Source organism: Oxyura jamaicensis, chromosome 3 (assembly GCF_011077185.1).
Source record: "Oxyura jamaicensis isolate SHBP4307 breed ruddy duck chromosome 3, BPBGC_Ojam_1.0, whole genome shotgun sequence".
In the NCBI taxonomy this organism is placed as follows: Eukaryota; Metazoa; Chordata; class Aves; order Anseriformes; family Anatidae; genus Oxyura; species Oxyura jamaicensis.
This window is the reverse complement of record NC_048895.1, coordinates 2,400,881-2,423,434: the sequence shown is the minus strand read 5'-3', so window position 1 is coordinate 2,423,434 and position 22,554 is coordinate 2,400,881. Positions and strand designations below refer to the sequence as shown.

The following is a 22,554-nucleotide window of genomic DNA, read 5'->3' as shown; positions in this document are numbered from 1 at the left end:
ACTCTGTGCTGAACAAAGAACTTGAGCATGTTTTCTGAAAAGTCTACAGGCCCTCTGGTTACAGTCCATAAGCCCGAAAGCAGCTGATACAGTAAGCACCAAGAAAGCCAGAGCTGGTGTATTATGTCCATTGCATCTTCTCCAAAAGCATTTGTGCCTGGAAACGTGACTGGGAGCCGTCCTTGTACCCCAATCATCACCTTCCTTAAAGGAAGATATGAAGAAAAAAGGCCCCTCTAATTATTGTACTTCACTAAGTGCAATAGCTCGATTTCTCTAGAACTGGACAATTTATTCTATAAATCCAGGGATCCCTGCCAACGACCGCTGGGAAAAGTACCATAGGCCCGTTCAGGCTTGTGGGGCTGAGTAAGTCCATTAAGCCTGCAAGGAAGAACAAGCTCAAATAAAACTGCACACATCGATGTGCCCTGCCTTAATTAAACTGTACAATTGTCACACAGCTGACACCCACAACACTGCTGACACAAAGGAACCACATATGTCCCTCAGTTAATAGTGCTTTATTTTCTGTCCAAACTTTTCAGGCAGGGTTTTGTGGGGGGAGTCTCTGCTCAATGGGCGTAAGAACCATGTGGTACCAGGTCTCATGAGTTTCTGCATGAGTTTCACAAAGCACTTAGAAAGTCAGTATTTTTGAGATAATAATTGGAAAAGAGGTATACCTTTTTGTGAATCTGTGATTTTTGATATCAAGATTTTGTGAAATAGCTAACAAGTATTGACTACTTTTTCCCAAGCTGATTGCTGCACTTATACAAAAGTACAAGACTGCGGAGTTCGGGGAAAAACAGAAAAGCCCAGATGATGCCACTGGAGTTTTCCATTTGGATTTTCCCCTGCTTATAGAGCCTCTCCATCTACGTCAGGATACCTAAGGAACAACCATTCCCACAGGGCAGAAACCCATGCCTTAAAATCATCCCCAGCGTCAGAGTTCCCTGCCGTCTGCCCAGCGGCTGCAGCTGGCAGCCATCTCCTTACCCACCTCCTCCAGGCTGTTTGGAGACCCAGGGGACTCCGGCCAGTCTCCAAATGGTGGCCATAAATCAAGGCAGTGCTGGTTTGTGGTTGAGAGCAGATGAATGTATATATACACATATACGTATCAACGTGACCCAGACAGAAGAGCGAAGGCAGAACGTACTGGACAGACCCCAGCAAGACCACAGCCACTGCCATGCTCATCTTCTACCCATTCCCTGAAAGGTCTTCTCGGAACACTCAGCACAGCCGTTCTCCTGGAAAGCCCCCTCTCCAAGGGGTTCTGCGTTGAAGCAAGGAAATTTAGAGCACAAGATTAGTCCTCTGGGACAAGCACTCAGCGTTGTCAGACACACCCGTGGCACTCAGCACTTCAGGGAGAAGGAACTGAAAACCTAGTCCAATGTTTGCTGGGCATAAGGATTCCAGGACGTGTTTTTCAATTGCTGTATTACATTTGCACTTCAGAATAAAATATAAGCATCTGACTGATTTCATAGGTTTCTCTCCAGAAGGGGAAAAATCTATCAGCCCTGCGCTATGCTTTTAATATTGCCAGACCTCAAGTAATGAATGTTTGCCACGGGTGTTTCAACACTGCTCTGTCCACTGTTTGTGAATGTATGATCTGCACTTTCCTCTGACAGCTAATTAATTGATTCTTGGAGAGAATCTGCTTTCTAAAGGTGAGCAAAAATGATTTATGCAAAGATGCATTTTTGTCACAGCAAATGTGGCTTTAAAGGAAATAAAAATTTTCCTTGGAATATGATAGAAAAAAAAGCATTTCAGCAAAATTGTGTTGGCTCAAGTTGTTTCTGAGAAGAAAAAATATTTGTAATTTTTCGTTTGTTCTGTTACTTGTGATATAGAGAGTTCAGATTTAAAGTTATTTTCTTTATGCCTGCTTTTATCAACATGGTATCTTTCCAACAGTCTTGCTCATTCTGGCTGCAGAAACTGTGGCACATAACGTTACAGCATTTGCAACCCATTACAGGCTGTTGTTCCAATGATTTGCAACAGAGTGCAATATAAAGCTGTTTATAAGGCAGTTACTTGTGTATATAGCTCAGCGTAACTGAAAGATATTTAAAAGAAAGGCTTCCAGAGCCATCATCTGTTTTATTTGCTTATAAAACTATTTTGGAACTTCAATATTCAAGTGTAAATTTAAGCCAAATTAAAGTGCTGAAATGTTTACTGAGTCATATTTTAGGAACAACTAACTTCAAAAGTATTAAGAAAACAAAAAATAGGATCTAAAGGATCTCTGCACAGAACAGGGGAATTCAAACAGTACGGTTTAGCTAGAAAACAGTGCATTCAGTGAAAGTGAGAAAGCCATAAATAACCCACTCATAAGACGCCACACACTGACAAACCCCACCAAACACAAGAGGCTGAGAGCCATGTTGAAGCCCCTTCGAACGTCAGGTGAAAAATGTAAATCCAGTGCATACCGACTTTTCCTTATAAGAAGCAGGGTTTGGGCAGTTAAAAGGACCGGAACTTTGCTAATTTCAGTACAGGACTTGAAAGGCTTTTGCAAACAATCTGGATTTATCAGCTCTCTCAGGAAGCAAATGTATTGTTATGCCCATTTTATAGAGACCTCGCAATAAGCAGGTATTTATAACAGGTTTTGCCCTCGTATTTGAAAACATCAGCAATGAGGTAGAAGCAATTTTGAAGCATGGCTGTCCTTCTTGGGGTTTCTGGAATGCTTCTGGAAGGCTGAACTGTTGGTTCGATTTGGTACCATAATTTCTGTGTTCCCAAAACTGAGGCAAGAGAAGCTAAAGGCCACCACAAAGAGTACGGAGGCTGGCAAAGCCAGGGAGCAAGTTCTCCTACATCACACTAGCAGCAAACAGTGTCTGCTGACCAATAACCCCTATGCAAGTCTGGGACAGCAGCACCCACCGGACTTTCTGGGAGGGGAGGCAATTCCCTCCCAGGTGGTGGCTCTTGAAAATTTTTGTTGCTTCCACTGTTTTGCACTACTGAAAAACAAAAAAACAAAACAAAACAAAACAAACAAACAAACAAAATAACAGTGTAAAGTGGAAAAAGCACACGTTTTCAGGGAGCACAGGGCCAGTTCCTGTCAGTCTATGCAGCGTGCCATGCACAATGGCCCAACCATTTTTCTTCTCTGCAAAAAAACATTCCCTCGAGCAAGCCCCGATCTGCAGTTCCAAACCGACTGGCAACCAGCAGCAGACGAGCGCTCCAGATCATGCTGCATCACAATACAGTTACAACTATTTAAAACCCAATTAATTCTCTTTCATACTTTCCCATCAAGCTGTAAAGTTCCAGTTGGCAAGGCTTTTTTTACTTTGATTTCGAATTCCTGCTTGGAAGATTAACTGAAAATGGATTTGGCTGGAACAGCTGCACCGAACATATTTTGTTTTATTTTGTTGCCATCTCAAATAACAATACTTAGCACTCTTCATCTTCAAAGCATTATACAAACACTGAGTCACATCCCCTCACAACACTCTCGTGACATCACCTCCTGTAACTAAAATCACGCTCCTCGCGAAGAGGTGGAGGCTGAGCAAGAGCTTGGAATTTGTGCAGGGTCAGAGGAAGAGCCCTTGGCAGAGGCAGATGTAGAGGCCGGAGGCTCACAGGCCCCTTCGGTCCTCACTTTAATCATCTCCACTCTCTCCACGTCTTCCCTCAGGTACCACCCATGGTAGCTAGTGACTGCATGTACTTGCAGGCACCTTCTGCTGCTGCACGCCCTGCCACCTGTGCAAGCAAGTGCCACCTGTGCCACCTGTGCAAGCAAGCACAGCTGGCTTGGCGGCAGGGAGCTCCTTCTTAGCCACTGAGGAAAGGGGGATCCCAGGCACGGTTGTATACAATGCCCCTGCCCTGGAGTCACTGAGGCACGTCCATCTGGCTACCTCCAGCCCGGGAGGATCACCCTTCCCCTCAGACACACTCGACTCAGACAAAGCAGGGGTCTCCTGAGGAGATCACTGCCTGTGAGCAGAAAGCAGTCCCTGAGGGGAAGGCCAAGCGGCCTTGGCCGTTCCCGGGCTTCTCGTGAGCTGAGGAACCCAACCAGCAGAGCTCAGCAGCTGGGCTGGCAGAGACAGCCAGCCTGCCACAGGCACCGGGCAGCCCGGCCTCCGAGCGGCAGCAGGGCCTCTCCGTGCCCACCCGCTGCCTTCCCACCACCAAGGGGGCAAGGAGACGAGGTGTGCCTCAGCCACGCTGTCCCCCAGGAACAGGGCACATCCAGCTGGGACACACCACTGACTAACAGCCCTCTCTAAAACAGCTACTCTGCTTTGTCCCAGTTCTTCTAGCAACTTACTCTAAGCGAGGAGGTTCCACTCCCACAATGCTGTATGAGTTTCCTGACTGTGAGGCTGGGCATGAGACTTCCGTGCCTAAATTAGGAGCCTCAGGTCACTCTGAACTCAAGGAAGAAAGGTATGTCCTTCCAGGGCTGACTCTGAGACATTAATGTAGGCTCCAGTGAACACAGAGAGAGTCTGTGCTCCTAAGTTAGACATCTAAATCAGTAGTCTGTGTGAAGCAGATTTTGTGTTAATATGTCCCTATAAATACATAGTCTCTGCTGTGCCAATTCCCATAAAGTGAACCCATGTCAAACATGCAGAGCATGTAGTTCTCATGGTTTCTTTTTCTGAAGAAAATTGACAAAGCAAATATACATTTTGCATTCCTTTCAACCTCTTGTTTTTCCCCTTATTTGGCTTCTTCCTAAATATATGAAGAGATCTTTCAGACCAAAACAAATAGATCACTCACTATAAAGCTATAATGCTACCCTGAAAACCCCTTCCCAAAGCATTCCAAGGCACAAGCAAGAGACCTGCTTCTCCTACAGAGCATGACAGGTATGTGGAAACCAAATTTAGCAGGTTTTGTTGCATTTATGCCTCTTTCTGGGGTCTAGACCCCTCTGTTCCTAGACCAGAAGGCACAATGAAGAAGCACCATCACAAAAAGGCTGAATCAGTCAGCAATTAAGACACTGGCCTAGGGTAATTCCCAGACCCATTATTCCTGGTGCACAGCTTTAAACAAGTTATTGCACCTCCATTCCTGTTACCAGGTAGCCTTGATCTCAGGAGATGGTCTCAGGTGCTTCCCATAACCAGCCCTAGTGCCAGTTCTTGAGTTCATGTGAAAATTGTCAGTCAAATTCCCAACAGTGATGCCCACACGGCAGAGTGGAGGCACGCTGCTGGGGCGGCGTGAGCAGGCTTGCACTGGTACCTCTGGTACTTCCTTCTTCAGAAAAAAAATTCAAGCTATAAGCACAAGCAGCAACAGCTCTGTCAGTCCGACAGACACTTCTGGACATTTCAAAATGGGAAAAAAAAAATTGCAAAAACTCTAGTTTACAGAAAATGGTTTGGGGACATTAAAAATAAAATAAAATAAAATAAAATAATCTTTTAATCTGTATTTTATGCTCAGGTTCTTTAAGCTGTACAATTGGAACCTGGCCAATTTAGTCCTCCACCTCTGCAGAGACAGCTCTTCTATCAGGACTGCAATAACCTGAGGCATGCAGATCCTCACGCTTCACAAAAATCGTTGGCCCTCTGACATAATCTGAATTCTTCTTGCCTTGTCTATGGGAAATTCCAGCCAGGAAGAAGGATCCTGAAACTGTGAAAGCTGTAGCCAGCGACCCTGACCACCGAAGGACTACTCAAACTGTCCAAAACCACGCCTAGAGGTCAGGTTACCCTTGCTGTTCTTCTCAACACAGATAATGTATTTCTGATCTCTAATTAAAAGGGGAAAAAAAAAAAATGAAAATACCACTGCAGCTCTTCAAGTAGCAGGTCCTACTCCCAAAGGCTGACATTGTTACAAACACTGATCCAGCCCATGTCCTCAGCAGCACTGTCTTGCATCCCAAGCCTCCCCCAAAAGAGCCATTTATGTCCTTTCTATCATTGGGGTAGTAAGAACACATAAAGATACCAACAGCATATGAAAAACAGCAAGAGCAGAGAGAAGCTGTAGTTGGAAGACCTTTTGAGAACCTTTTTCTCTTAGTATGCTCTCCCAGTTGCTGGCTTTTGCTTTATTCTGGATCTCCCCAATTCCTTCTGAGCTTATTCTATCAGTTTCACATCCAGAGACTGAAATAAACCCATCATCTGGACTGGACTGTATCAAGTGTGTGAAAGAATTCATAGCTGCACATTTCTGAGTTGCAGAACGGTGAAATACTGCAGGATAAACTGTGTGATAGAAGAAGCAGGAACAGAATTTTGGACTGTTCCTCTTGGACACTTCTGGGCAGTGAACTGTGCAGAAGGATGAGTTTAAAATTGATACTGCTCACCATGTAATGACTCTACCAAAGTTAGCAGAGTACAAACACCAAAAGCCGAATCAGACTCGGATTCCCATTGGTAATTCAATGTCCGACATTTTAGATCTTCCACTAACCACTGCTGAAGTTTCAGGTACTATCTCTAACCAGTACAGAATGATATCCCTGTGTTCTATATATAACCTTCACTTCACAGGAGCATCGCTGTTTTTCAGGTATAATGAAGTGATGAGCTGCGGAATAGAAAGGAAGAAAATGGTCAAGGTAACTCTCTGGACACCAAAGGACTGTACGTATTCATTACTTCAAAGTGAAAACAGAGCGCAGACAGGAAGGGGAAAAGGTTCGGTAAAAGCACTTTCAGCAGAGCAATTTAAAATTATTCACATATTCCTTGGAAAGAATCCATAGCACTTTCATCTGGTAATAGTAGTACTGTGTCAGGAAACAGCACTTAGAAATGTTGGATGAAATAGCTATCTTGTAAAAATCAGGTGGAGGCCATTGGTACTATTCATCGGTAACCAGGCTTAAAACCCGCCTAAGAAAGCAGCGATATGCAGCAAAGGGCACGTTAGGAGGAATGAAAAGCATTACTGATACAAAACAAAAGCATGGCTGTCATTATTTGTCTTCTCCAAGGGTAAACTTGGATTGCCTGATGGTAACACCTGGTATCACACAAAAGAACAGCTTCATCACGCTGACTGCTTCACATGCAGCGGGCGTTCACAGACAGCGGCTGATACAAGGAAATGGGCAAGACTGGGAGAGCCCTTTCTTAGATCCACGCTTACCCTTTGTAAGTTCCCCAGTTTCACCATGCTCCTTCACACTTTCAGAGTCTCTCAAAGCAAAGAAAGGATAATAATTAATTTACACCCGGAGGTGCTGGATGCATTTTATACACGGGCAGCAAGCAGCACAAAGGTCAAGATCCACCCCTCAGGTAAAGAGTAAAGCTGGGAGATTGAGGAGCAAAAACAAGTGTGGGGCAGAGCCTCAGTTTGCCCACACTTCAGTGAAATTAGTAGAATTGTACAGTCTAAGACAGCTGCCTTCCTCCAGTGCTAAGTGATACTGTTAGAAAAAAAGGGCAGCATCAGCATTCAGCATGCCTGTATCTGGGTGCAGTTTTCCACAGGAACATTTCATTTCCGAAGGCACTGTTAGGTGCCAGCTCCCACACAAGCTTTTAACGGCTAAAATATTAATAAAATAACAGAGAAAATGTAGCGAACACTTGATTGTGAATCAGCTGATCTGTCCCAGAGAGCACAAATTGCAAACAAAGCAGCATGGGAAGAACAGGAGAGAAAACAGAGCCCAGTGAGTCCCGGGCTGAGGGGAAGCGCTGTGGACTGGAACGGCACGGATTCCCCCGTCGGTAATGGCTGTTACTCCAAATAGCTCCTGAAAAGCACTCTCATGGAAATTGCACTGCTAAAAAAATAAACAAGCAAGTAAAATGACCACCATAAATACTCAAATAAAGAGTAAAAATCTGTGCGTGTGTGTATATACGCATGTGTGTGTGTGTATAAAAATATACACAGAGAAGGAAATGGTCTCAGTTAAACCTGAGACACCACACAAAGAGAATTCGGTATTCCTGCCAAGCCTACAGACAGAAAAAGCCATCAAGGATATATGGAAGATTTCTTTAAAAAGCAAGAGGAGAAAACCCAGGAGTCACCCAAGCCCATTTCATTAGACAGGCCAACTTAATTAATTTGTTCAATTTGCTACTCTTCTATGCATGGGTGTAAATGCAGACTCGAAAGCAGGAGGCTAGAGGTGATGGGAATGAAGCTCATTAGGAAGCAATAAAGAAGGAAGAGACGCCAGAAAATGAATGCTAGTTCATTGGGAGAATTTTAAAAAATGCCATTTGTCTTCATGACACAGAGGAGAAGAGCTCAGCGAGCCCGTGCATATGGTTAGCTTGAAGAGACCTTTGGCTTCTGCCGGCCTTTGACCTCGGTGTTTCAATCAAGGCAACACTAAGCTGTGAGCTGTGCCACCTCTTAGCACCTAGTAACTACACTTCTTAAAGACTGCAAGCCGAACCCAGAATAAAAAATAAAATAAAATAAAAAAAGACCTTGCTAAATCCTGAATACAGGATTTCAGCAGAATGCATATAATGTATAGAATACATAATACCCATGTGGAAAATCTGAAAGCCCAAGGTCATTTGCACCCTAGTCTTTGACACACCTAACCTCCTACACGCTGACATGTCACACATCTTGGTCCCCTTTGACCCCAAAGTCCTTTTTCTGCACGCTGGATCTCAGTCCTCTGCACATTTCCAAAGGAACAGGCACGAAGTGGCCTGGGCACAGAATAATAGTCCTGACTGTCCTTTTCCTGCAGACCACGGGCAGAGGTGGTGCCGCCGTGCACAGAGCCTGCTGCTAAGGATTTGCAGAACGTATCAGACCTTGCTACAAGGATTTAGCCTTCCTGCCATCTTTCCAACCAACACCTGCCAGGAACCGGAGCTACGCCACTGGCTGGGCAAACAAACTCAAATGCAGGAGCAAAATCCTAACACCAGGGAGCTCCAGCTTCCCCTGGGGACTGAAGGGTTTGGTCCTTCCTTCTCAGGACCATTTAAGCATTCCCAGCGACCAGCAGGAACCTCAGCTACCCAAGAGAAAAGCTCTGCTCTCTCCCTAGCCCAGTGGCAGAGCTCTCGCAGCAGGGGCAGACTGTGTGTTTGAACGAAGAATCAGGTCTCACTTCCTTGATTGCTGAACTGCTGCCTGAAAAAAATAAAACCCAACAACAACAAAACACACACACACACACACACACACACACAACCACCAAAAAAAAAAAAAAAAAAAAAGAAGAAAGGTCATTTGTCAAAAGCCTTCAAAAGGAGCGCAAGGCAATTGACTGGGCTAGTGGGATTGCTGCTGTCACTGCAAAGTTATGGAACTCCCAATGCAAGCTGCAGATCATAACACAAACAGAACCGAGAGGTTTGGGAAATTTTAGCAGACTAAATATTTGAGCTCTTTGGAGTGGATTTCTCTTTTGCTGTTGCAAAAGAGAAATGGGTAAGGTCCCCTCTGCTCCTGGAGCCCCATAGCAGCCCTGCCATTGAGTGAAGGAGGAAAGACGTATCTGAAAACCATTGGAGAGCTCTAAAATTTCAGCATAGCACCATTGTTGCCAACGGGAACGCCGCTGAGAAGCGCTGCTTCCTCTCTCACGCAGGCTTTTACATGGATTTGTGGGGGGGGAAACGTCACAATCTGATGGGAACTTCAGGGGCACTGTGCATTTTGCCAGTGTGTCATCACCATGAACTGCAGGGGAAAGAAAAACACCCAAAAGCCGCCTTCCTGCCCTGCACAAGGGTTGGAGGAGAGAGGGAGAACGAAGAAGCTGCACATCCCGGGTACTGCCACACGCACACAGAGCTCCTTCCTACTGCATGGCCACACAATATATATGAATATTACTCTCCCACGCTTCAGTTTAAACACTCTTGAACTGGGACACTTTCTCCAGCCAAAGTTCTACTTTCTTTTGCATCCAAATTCATTTTGCCTGTTCAGGAACGGAAGGCTGGCTGCCCCTTATTAAGGGCAGGCTGGGGAGCAGAGCTGGGTGCATAGCTGTACCCTGGACTCTGGCTGAAAGATGCACCCAGAACGCACAACCTGACCTCTTTTGTACCCAGCCTCCGCAGCCAGTCTAGCAGAGAGGCCAGGAGCCATGCCGAGTCATACCATGACCTCCAAGCTGCAGCCACCGCACTCAAACATAACTGCACTTACCCAGTTATGCAATAAAGGCAAGCTGCTCTCCTAGGCGGTTTGCCATTGCCTTTTCCTTGACTGCTCACAACCTTCCCGAAGAAGAAGGTGTTTGCCCTTTTCGGCTCTCCGAGAGGAGCAGCAGCGGTCAGTTCTGCCGCAGGAGAAGGCAGGTGCACACCTCGCCTGGCCGGGATGATGGGCATCACTCGCCTCCTCTTCCACCCCGGGGCACTGAGCCAGCAGTCTTCCAGGGAATCTCTACAAGCCAAGACAGCCATATCCCATAAATAAGTCAGACTCAATTATTTTATATCAAAACAGTATCTCAGCTTTTAATGAGTGCAACTGCCAATACAAAGAGTCACGCGTTATGAATCACTATTTTCTCCTTCCCAGCACTTTCTAATTTCCTGCTAAGGAGACAAGCTGAATGGGGTCATTAATCTGAATTAGAAATACTGTGACCTGCTCTGCACTTTATCCGCTAACATTTTCTGGCATAGCAATATAGGACAGGATTTTGTATTTCAGACAACAGTAGGATGTGAGAAACGTAGGCTCTCATTTTGAACAACCCCAGAAGAAAGGTGTTGTTACTACCAAACTCTTACATTTAAATGCAGCGCAGGATTCTTTTGTCTTGAAGCACCACAGAAAGCACGTTGGCCAGACAGCAGGTAACGTGCTCTTTAACCAAGCTAGCACGGGGACTTGTCTCCTTTACCTTCCAATTAAATATTGAAGTGTTTTTGAAAATACACAGATGAATGAGATTGCAAAACAACTATAAATAGAAATGTAAGGCTTAAAGATACAAAAAGCGAGTAAATTACAGCAACGCTCAGAAAAGGAACGACAAACATTGTCCCCAGTTTCACTTTCCATTTACAACGTGACTTTCCTCGCCTGGGAGTCCCAAGGCCCTGACAAAAGACAGGTCACGCTGGGTCCGCGCTGTTCAGGCAGAACTGCGCCCTGACCTCTGCAGACAGACGCTGAAAGACACAAACCTGACAGAGCTCAAGGGGTCCGATACCTGAAAACACTTAGGCGCTCAGGTTGTGCTTTCTTTTTTCAGTATTACCTTCATGAGACTGAAATGGAAAGTGCAAGCTCTAGTTATGGAGCACAGTCCCCTTGCGAGGCACAGAACGACTCCAGCCCAACAAAAATAATACGCCAGGACCGAGCCGAAGTGTTGCCCAGACTTCTTGCCAGCCGTTTTACAAAGGAATGCGCTTCCCTCCGAATAACTTTCCACAAATGGATAATCCCAGCAAAGTCAGTGGGAGTTTTCCACCGGACTTAAACTGCTCATGAAAACAAGAATTTCCAGCGTGCAGCCCAAGGCCCCGACCGGCCCGCGTGTGAGGTTGCCCGAGTTTCCAGAGCTCCCCCGGCAGGGCTGGGCCCATCTCCGAGCCGGGCAGGGCAACCGGCCGCCCCGAGCTGCATCCTGAGCAGCAGCAGCACCAAGGGAGCTTTGGCTGCGGGTGCCGACCCAGAGGCAGCACATACATCTTGCACAACAGAGCGCAGCCAACTCTCACTACCTATTACTCAGTAATTATCCGCTCCCTATATACATTTGAGAAGCCAATAGGGTTAGGAGCCAGTAGTAAAACTCTCTTTTTTTCCCCTTATTTCTTCAGTAAAGACCTGATTTTCCCCTGTCTGCGGCAGTTTTACCATGCCAAAATCCCTTCAGCATTTAGTTTTACTTAGAACTAAGTCATCTTTCCTCCGACCCGGACCCTGCCTCCCAAGGTGTTACGTTTATGATCGGGTTTTGGTATCATGTTGGAAAGCTATTTTATAGCGCAAATGTTTTTTCAGCTTTGCAAATCTTGTTGCTAAACAACGTGCATTAAGGCAGACTACAAATTAGAGCCACGTAAATTAATTAAGGCCGAAGAGGCAGTTCTGGGGTTGTTCAGATTTCTGTTTCAGCTGGTGGCTGCCCGTGCCCCGTCCTTCTCCAGGAGGTGACAAGCAGCATGTCAGCATCTTCTCAGGCTGCTGCCGTGGCAGGGGAGGAGGAATGTTAATGGGCTCCTGAAGTTTACGGATATTAGGAATTAGATTTGGAATTGCAGGCTGAGATCATTCCCATCTTGGTAGAACAGATTTTTCTACAGATGAGCAGTACTGTGGTGTCCTCCTTCCTCATCTGTGCATACCACGTGGCAGGGGAACATGAAATAAATGTTAGTTTTGAACCTCAGTGACATTTCCCCCTTATTTGACATGAAGATGTTTACGTGATGTCAGTTTTCTCTTCGATGCATGCAGGTGGCAAACAATGCAATGTACAGGCTGCAGAACCACTGCTCCTCTTCCCCACCCCCCCAGCGCCCCCACTTCTATTCATGCATGCCAGTGACAGCAGGCAGGATGGAACTGGAGAAAATGAAAAATCTCTGTATGATTTCCCACCTAACTTTCTTCCTCAATTTACCATCCCCATACCTCCCTTTCTTGTTACCGGGACGTTCCCACGTATGACACAACTACTACCTTTGATTCAAAAAGACTTTTTGTGCTGAAGAACACATTAAAAAGAGACGTAAGCTCCCATCGTGATTATTTATTTAATTGTAATTAAACATATATGCACTGACCTACCTGGTAAAAGGGGCAAGGTAACCTTTAAAAGTCTGGGCCTGCATAGAGGTAACCTATCTGGTGTGCAATCAGTTCTGACTTCCTTTTATTCAAAAGAAAGAACTGCAAACTGCAATGCTTACAGCAGTTTGACAACTGTTTTAATACCAGGAAACGACTTGCTCTGCACTGGGCCAGCACTGTTTTCTTGTATTTTTTCCTTTTTCAGCCACTGGCTGTAAAGAAAAAAAAAATACATTTTGGCAAACGGTAAAGAGCACAGGAATTGCTGGTCAGCAGTCTTGCTACTTCAGCATCGTGGCTGTGCCAGCTGCTCTCAGGAAAGCCACCTTTTCTGGTCAAGCTCTGCAGGTTGCTGCTGTCACCAGGGCTCATACAAACACTCACTTGCGGCTGTGCCCCCTTGGCCAAGCGCTTCAAATAGTCCTCCCTCAGCTTTGAAGGCGATCCAACAGTCATCTCATCAACCTTCTTTACTGCACACTACTCACCTTCAAGAAATGTCATTGTTTTGCAAAGAAAACCTCATGATTTTCCACTGACACGTTTCCACTGCTGAGCAGTACCCCTGTCCTCGCGGTGGTTCAGAATAACGAGCTCTATCCCCGAGCGAATCCCTTGTCCAGTTTGAATTGTGACTGCAATAGGTACATCCTAAACTCTCTATTATCTTTCCAAACCCCAGTAAAGCTGTAAAACATTCTAACACTTTTATTTTTGTTTTTTCTTACGCTGCCATCCAGTTTTTCCAAAGGAAACACAGCAGTTCTTTTCATGAGCTTTTTGAGAATTTTGGAGGCTGACACTCTGCCATGCAGTAATTCCTAGAAAAAGTACAGCAGAACAACTGAACATTTGAACTCCCACAAATAACCTCCACAATGATTTTCCACATGACCCAGAAGAATTATTTTTAGAAGCAGAAAAGTAGTTTTATTCTCTATTTCCACTTAATCCCTGTGATGTTGGATAGGACATTCAAGAAGGATGAGTGTTATTATTTCTCCGTGATGCGTATTTGTTTGGAAAAGCTATAATTCTTAGAAGTACCAGCCATGATGAAGACATGCTGTTCTAAGTACTGAGTAACTCACGGTAAGAGGCAGCTTCTGCTTCCTGAGAATTTACAACCAAAACAGATGAATTAGAGAAAATAAGATGACGAGAAGCTCGTTTTGCAGGCAGGGGTTCTTCGGTTTCCAGTTTCACCACGCCGTTTTGTGGGAGCGAGGACAAATCACCAGTCGTTCTGGACTTTAGGCTCTCTGCCCTGCTCCGCCACAGGGAGCCTTGACCATCTTGCTGGGAACTGAGAGGTTTTGGCACAGGCTCTCAAACGCAGCCTCACCTGTGATCCAGGGAGGCAAACTCCCCTACCTTGCTTTTCGTGCTCCTTTTTTTCACTTTCCAGCACTGGAGGCTCTGGGCACCACTGGGAGGTCAGGGAAGATGCTCAGCACTGCCGACCACACCATGGCTTTTCCAGTTTTGACATCCCGCTGGCTTTGGAGCCAAACAGCATTCATGGTGCTTCCACAGCATCTCTATTCTACTCACTCCTCAGCTGCTCAAAACCACAGCAAGTGACAAACCCCCGACAAATAACAAATGCTCTGAGAACCTTCCGGGAGCCCAGCGTTTCTGACAGCAGCTCCTCAAGCCTACCAAACCTTTGATGATCGCAGTGCTAAGGGGAGATGCGTAATGTGGTATCTTGCACAAGACGGTATCACTTCCCACACAATTTTAACTATTTGCTAATCTCTTGCTTATTTTTACAGCCCGAGGACAATCAACAGCTAATGACAGATGCTGCACGAGCAGCTTTTTCTGTACAACACTAGACAGAACTTTGATTTGCATGCTGCAGCAAACGAAGCCATAAATTCTATGTACTGTAAAAGCCCGTTACTATATATCATATTCCAGAATAACACAAATTCTGGTGCAAGCAACATTGCAGCACGTGGCTGTGGAGGAGCCAAGGAAACGTGGACAGTGTGATCTATCACGTCCCAAGAAAACTCTGATGCTCTACACAGATGGGTGGTTTTCTCACCAATTAGTTTTTTGGTGAGACAGAATAGGGTTTGTGCATTGAAAAATTCTGAGATCAAATATAAATGGATAATATATATAATGCTGAGATCAAATATTAAAGCTCTGGCAAATAAAAACCCCAGCAAATACCTCAGCACCTGTTTTAATAGATATTTTAGTAGCTAATAGTAAATATCATCCAAACCTACTCACAAGACTCTCATCTATTTCTGAAATATTTTCTAGAATTGACACACAAGCGCTTTGTGCTCCATCCAAAATAGTGCAGAATGCTTCAGAAAACCATGAAATGCCATGTCATTTGTCCCTCGCATTTTGACACCTGAGGCACCACGCTGCCTGCTTTAAGCATAGAGCACTAATGCGCACGTTACAAAAGGTTAACTTACTTTTATCCTCGTTTCACAGGTAGAAAGAGTTAAATGATAGACTGTAGGAGCGTCAGGATCACAGGGGACCTACCTCTCCTCGATAATGTGCCGGGCACAGCTCAAGATCCTGGCCTATACAGAAATTCATTTACTGTGAAAACACGCAGGAATATTCCCAGAACATATTTAACAGACGAAACAAAAACATCTTATCAGTCCTTCTTCATTTTCCCCTTTCCACGAGCCCTTCTCTGCCCTGGTCTGGAGAAAATTAGATTATTTTTAATACAATGTGTGGCGACGTTGCTGTTGTGTTATCTCAGCAGGGCGCAGGCTGCTGCTGAAAGCCGGCACTCGGCAGGGACCAAGCGGAGCTGCAGCTGCACTCATGCATTATCCCCCCAGGTGCTGCCCATCACGGAGAGAAAACTCACTTGTTTTTTCCTCCAACCCCTTCTGCTGCTCACCGTTAGGAAGAAACCACGAAGCCTGGCGAGCAGCACAGAGCCCAGGGGCAGTGGGATGGCAGCAGCAATGTCGCGGATGAATTCGGGCACCTGGCCTGGAGCAGAGGACAAGCGTGCCCCGGCAGGGCAGGACAGGGCTCTGGGGTATAGCCCTGCCCCAGAGAACAGCAGCAAATGGCCGGGGATGAGATCCTGATCCCCGCCGACTGCCACCCGCAGAAGTTAGCTCCCTGCGCAGGGAGCACCTTGCTGGGGGAACAGTCTGAATATGTTCTTCCCAATGAGATCCCACATAAGCACAAATTTGGAACTTGCTGCTCATTTAGTTTGCAAATCTATCAAAACACCTCCATTTGCCTTTTATATATATATATAAAAGGTTATTATCATCAAAAAGTAAAAAAAAAAAAAAAAGGGTTTCTTGATTTATTTATATAAGGTGTTGTTGTTGTTGTTTCCTTTATATACCTCACTGAATGAAAACTGACTGTAGAGAGCCCAGGAGAAATTCAGCCACACTTCAGGCAGTCACAGCCGCAGCTCCGTGAGCTCCATGCGTGTGCAGGGCCAGCACAGCGGCACCCGTTTGCTTCCATGGCTCATCTTTATCTGATTTCTTCCTCTCCGGGTTCAATGGCCGTACTGAGAAGCACGTTCTCATTTATACAAATAGCATTCTAATTCTTTAATTAAAACGCAGCTTAATCAGAAACAATTGAGCAGGCATCACCCAGGCACAATATAGAACAGCTTGTAACACCAGCCGCAGTATTAGGGCTGTCGACGATTTTCATTTGTTTCCTTATTAAGGAACATAAATGAGGCCTTAAATTATTTGGAGATGCTTAAAGAATATAGGTATGAGCACTTGGTGAGTTAATCACATCCAGACAGAAGACTATTGGTAATTTCTTTAATTACAGTACAACTAATCAAACACAGAAAACTCAAAAGAATTGGCTGGTTCCTATGGATTAGGCTGCAGGGGTCCCATCTAATTTCAGCGACTTAACCCACAATTTCAAGTAATGTATTTCAACTCGAACTCCAGAACAAAAACCGAAGCTGTTTAGCAGATGGTGAGGTTACCATACCATTTTCTGTATTTTTATTTAATACAGCTAGAGCTGAGGTTTGGTGGAACGAGAATATTAACAAAGTTATCAGATGAAGTCTTCTTATGGCGTTAATACGTTCGGTTTAATGCGGCTGCAAAAAATAAATTCATAAATTCTTAGAAGCCAACTCGTCTCAACCTTTGTCCAAAAGAGCAAGTGTAGCTGTCAAAGCAAATGCAGATGTATAAAGTGCTTCTTTTGTCTGTTTCACAGCGTTATTGTTTAAGACTGGAATTTATTTTCTTTATATTACTACTTAGTTATGTTTATTTAGGTTTCTTCATGTATAAAATAAATTACTGTAATTAGCTTACTATTTTTGTAAGTTGTAATCTAACTCAATTTAAAATCATTTTAATATGAATTTTTTATGAAATATTTATACTTGGCTAATTCTGACATCTAGAAACGAGTGAGAGCAGTTAATTGAGAATGGAAATCAGCTCCTGCTAGAGAAGACCTAAAGAATCTTAAATGTATTCACAGTGACACATGGAATAATAATCACTTTTACACGGCGCTATAATGGAAGAGGCAATAGAGTGTATTACAATGCATGAAAATAATACCCTGTCTTTAATCCAACATATGGTTTTCATGAAAGATGAACTTAAATTACAGAGCAACCATGAAAAAAATAAAAGCTAGCAAGTGAACAGAGGGACAGACAATTTACTACCTTAATATGAATACAGAAGGAAAAATATCTACCTGGCAAAGCCTGTTCACACAAGGATGAAAAGTTAACTTTCAGGGAAGTTCCCTTGGTTAAACAAAGCAGTTGGAAAGAATGTGAGTGCAGCCCTTTGCTCTTCCATCTTAAAACAGAGGAATTGCCCAGACTTTTCAGAAGCCTCCAGGTTTTCATGGGTACTTTTTCGTATGCATTTCTATCCCTTGGTTCTCCAGCAAACTTGGTATCCTCCTGCTAAATCTCATTTCTTGTCCAGCCAGTTCTCACCATGAATTTCCTAGGAGCTTGCTGACCTCAGGTGCACAGTTAATTCTTCTTAGCCAATTTATCTTATCCTTCTTTTCAGCTAATTCAATTACTTCATGATTAGCGATAGAAGACAAAGAAGAAAATAAAACTAGCAGAACATTAATGAGCAGAGGCAGGAAATTCACCGAAAGGTCTTCCTGGGAGATGTCTTCAGCGGACCCCAATGACCTGAGAAACAAAGGGGGCTGTTGGTGCCGTCCTCCTGAGCAGTCCCGGCACAGCAGGACCGGTTGTGCTCCGTGGACATGCACTTGAGCTCTGGCTCAGCTTGCAGCCAGCACATGGGACTCAAGCACCCTGCCATGCCTGCACAGCAGGACAGCCGGCACGGGCCAGTGCTTCTGCTCTCTCACACACACGCAGCATCAAGCTCTGCTTCTTGTGGCAGCACTTGCAGCACAACTTCCTTGGTGCCTTACCTCAGCATGCCTGCTGCCACGTCCTACACGGGGTTTAATTCCCTAACCACCTGCCCTTTTGCCAGCTGCTGGTGCCACCACGTCGTTCCCTCTCCCTGTTGCTGTGGAGCGCTGCTGCTGCCCAGACACCAACCAAGGTACATTGGTGTACAGCCAGTACTGCCGTCTGCGTCTGCTGCTGTCTTCCACCGCTACGTATCCATTGAATATGGATTAGAGAAGCCACCAGAGCATTTAAGAAATAATTACTGCACACTGGCTTCTGCAAAGGAATGTGGCGTTAGGTATGAGGTGTGAGAAACAAAGTTGTGTTTTTGCAGCAGAGAATTAGTTTTCTTTGTTCCAAGGTAGCTGTGTAGTCATAATAAGGAGAAACGCTAAGTAGATACGTGGACAGGAGAAGGCCTCACTGTTCCAAAATAAGGCAGAAGCTTGAGGAAAAGAGGATGAGCAGTGTGGGAACAGTAAAACAAAGATCACAAGTTCTCAAAACATAAGAAAGGAGAAATTAAAGGGCTGGAAAAAAGAAAACTTGTACATAGATGGTATAGAGGAGCATCAAGCAGCTTGTGAACCTGCAGTACTCAGCCAGTGAGGAAACAGGGGAGGCGATCAGGCATCGGGGAATAGGGAACAAAAGGTGATGATTTGGTTACTAAAATGCACTCCTTACTGACAGGACGCCGCCATTGCACTCATGAATAAAACAGCTTCACAGAAGATCCTGTCTGAAGAAAATTATTTGAGATTTTTCTCACAGAGGTCATCATGGAAGAGAGCTTTTCATGACTTCTGTAGAAGGAACAATCACAGTAGTAATAATTAATGTGTAATGAGAGGTCCCAGTCCAGCCTTCTTCGTTATCTGACTGGCTAAGATTTTCAAGAACACAAAAAGAACTTCTTCAGATAAATACCAATTCAGAATCAAATAGTTTAGCCTCTAAGTACAATAAATTTTTTCTCTTATACAAACAGTTTTAAAACCTTCTTGGAGCAAACTAAATGAGGAAGAAGCCTGGCCTGTGACTGACAACACAGACCTCTTCCAACACGGATGTGAACACCTCTGCTTTTTGGGGAAATGGTGTCATTTCCCTGAATACAAATTGACCAATTAAAAATATAGGAAGAATGACACTTCTCACACAGCTATTATGAAAACAAAGACACTAGTGCTCAGCGAAGGCTAGCAACCAGGTATGCCTCAGAGAGCTGAAGACAGACCTGACAGTTACCTGAGGAATTTGCTTGCTCCAGACGTGTTGGTTTGGGATTAACCAACTGAAGATGTAGTAGTGCATACGAACCCAGCGAGGGAGGCTGTTCTCTGAGACTGTAGAGCCCAGGAGCGAGGAGTGACTTGCTGCGCACGCACTCAGGAGGAGCTTTGCTGACAAGTGAAAGGTTTAATCAAATACACAGAGGGTACCCAACATGTTTGGGCAGAGCATTCCTTCTGCTATCTGTGCGCTTAGCTATGTATGCTCCTCATACTCTTCTGTAGAAGAGTCCACTTTGTTTTGTTTCGCAAGGCGAGACACAACATTTAATCCTGAAATGAAAACGCCAGAAACCCCCATGTGCTCATGAAGATTTAGAAGTTGATATGCAGCTGTAGTGAGCTAAATGCAATTTTGCAGCACAAAGTAGAGACTGTAAAAAATATTAAAGGGCACCATTTCGGACAATTTAAAGTTGCTAAGAACACACGCACAACACAGATTACCTGGGGTGGTTCATGTTTCTCTAGCCGTCCTTTAATATCATATAATATTGTTATCTCCACTTCAACTAAATGATGCCACAAAATGTGATTTCAGATAAAGTGTAATGGGGAAAGCTGATGAACCCTGCAAAAATAAGCATTCTGTAAAGGTGGAAATGTTCCTGCTATCGCAGATAGAATACAGTAAGTCCTCCTTACAGCTGGAACAGTGTATCATGAGATGTTATTACAGAGTTTGCCACGTGGTACTGCAACAGCCTTAAATATTGCAGCAATCAGCGAAGGTGCTGCCTGGCGCCATGCTCAGATTCACGCAAGCACTCATTTAGGGATTAGCTGAAGAACCAAGTACCTGCAACAGCTTGAGAAGACTCGAGCTCCAGAGCACATTCCAAATGGAAAGTTTTCTACCCTGCCTCAAGAAACTGGATTTTCCTCAAGCAGCAAATCGGGATACCCCAAGTTCTCCAGCACTGTTGCAGCTCTGCTCTCTTTACCATAAGCTTGGCTTAAGCTTTGAGTGAAGTGGTCTCGGTTTTTATTTAACAGCTGGGCTTTTGGAATTAAGTGATCACCAAAAGGCCCAGCAGTGAATAGGAATGACTGTGGCTTAACAGGGAAGTACAAATTGTGATTAATGAAGACACATCCATCCTGTGCCAACAGGGTAAGTGGTACTTGCACAGGCACTGAATACATACACAATTCTCCAATCTTTTAATTAAAAAATCATAAAAACACAATGCTCAGGTAGAGATGACTGCTTCCTGCAATGTCACAGATCATTTTATTGCTTATGTTGTTGAAACATAACTTGGAGCAGCATCTTCTTGTCTGGGCACCACGCTAGAGGGGATCCTATAGCATTCACACGGCGTTGGGCAGTGACTACTGGGTGAAGCACCAAGTGTAACCAGTGCTGAGCTGTCACTGCCCCTCTGCTGCGCGTGGCGGTACAGGGCTCTGTGCTGCTCTTCTGAGGCTGAAGCACAGCCAAGCTGCTCCATGGAAGACAAGGAGAAAAGACTTGCCTCCCTTCATCCCCAGGTACAGGAAGCTCTTCCAGGGACTATTTGCTCCCTGTGCCTGCTTGCTGCCTGCTGGCACGAGGGGTCAGAGAGGAAGCACAGGCGTTCTCCGGGCACTGAGCAGGACCTGGGACAGCCCCGCGTCCACGCTCCTGCGGCACCACATCTGCTGGGCAGCACGTCCCACCAGCAGTAAGCGAGGTCCTGTTAGGCCACACGGCGTGAGGCAGCTATTTCGGGTGCACTGCACTGCCTATCTTGTAGGCATCAGCTTCACGGCCGCTGTTAGGAAATTGGTTGAAGGAACAGCATTTCCTAGCAAACTCTCCCAGAAACAAGGGTTCCAGTATAACTGCGGTCAAAATCTGGTCCAAAGGAAGGTATGCTTATTTATATTCTGAAGACAGTTTGAGCCCTTAGTATCTTGTTTTCCATATTAGCTCTAACAAAGCGTGCCTTTTCCAAGGCTTTCTAATGAGCCTAGCACACTTAGGAAAAAATTTAAAATATACAAACAAACGCACTGTCAGATGGGTTTTTCCAAGGCCTGGACTGAAACTCACAGAAATAAGAAATAAATGTTATGTCCCTCCAAATCTATTACAAACTCTGATGAAGAAAAAAAAAAGAAAAAAAAAAACTTGGTTCTTGGGCCAAATCTCCCAGCTGCTTTTGCAATTCATAACGGGTCTGGCTGAAGAGTTAGTTCATTTTTATAAATCCAGTTCCTTTTTGCAAAAAATGTTACTTTAATAACATTCAAATCCTGATTATTCCAAGCTTAAAAACAAACTTTGTTAAAAGACGGTGCCTTTTCCTGCAATGCGCTTTCACTTGACACACACGGAAAGAACTCCCTGGTGTTTCTTTAGGAAATTGTGTGCTCCTTCCAGAAGCAGTATAGTTGCTCAGAGATGAGGATGAGCATATATGAGAAGAAAATTAATCAATCAAGATAGAAAGATAAGGAGACTAAAATTATGGTGATCGGTAAAACTGTCAAAGAATGCAAAATAGTAAAGCTCCAGAAACTACACACATCAAAATCCAACTAATGGGTGAGCAATCAATGCAAGATCCAAACCGACAACATTGCTCCAAATGCCAAAACACACGGGTGTCAGTTTCTGAAAGATATACTGCCCTGTATTTCATCAGTGCTGATCGGCACTGGATTCTCAAGGAATCTTCTGCCTTCTGGCAGGTGTAACATTTTCAGTGATTCAGTAGCTAACAAACATTTCTGTTCTCCTTATAAACTCATAAATAGCACAGATTTTATACCTAAACTGTTGTAAGCAGAAATCAGAAAACATTTCTGCACTCGGTTACTCGTGCAAGTGTGTAACTCCTGGGTGCAAATACACGTGCGAGCTGTAATCTGACTCACCTGAACATGTTCTCCTCGATGTTCGCATTTTCCTGTCAAATTACACAAAAATAACCATATAGGAACCGAATGCGTTTCTCAGAAATGCATATGCTAGGCTTGCCACAAAGCCTTTTTCCACTTCCAAGCTCCATTACTCAAAATAGCTATAGCTCTGAAGTATTGCCAAGAGGCTGGCAAGACACAAAGCAGCTTTCACATGCGAGCTGC

The 22,554-nt window shown here is 44.6% G+C and overlaps 1 protein-coding gene across 11 annotated transcripts in view; it reads right to left on the bottom strand.

Annotated features, from left to right (window-relative positions):
• Window positions 1-22,554, bottom strand: part of CCDC85A (coiled-coil domain containing 85A) — a 122,787-nt gene that overhangs the window by 90,714 nt on the left and 9,519 nt on the right. For 9 of the 11 annotated variants that reach the window (XM_035320828.1, XM_035320818.1, XM_035320821.1 and 6 more), the window contains exon 1: window positions 7,153-7,194. The exons of the other annotated variants lie outside the window; for them this stretch is intronic. In XM_035320828.1, the coding sequence (XP_035176719.1) occupies window positions 7,153-7,179 (27 nt within the window). In that variant the 5' untranslated portion in view covers window positions 7,180-7,194. Of the gene's footprint in view, window positions 1-7,152; window positions 7,195-22,554 lie in introns of those variants that run through there. 11 annotated transcript variants of the gene reach the window in all.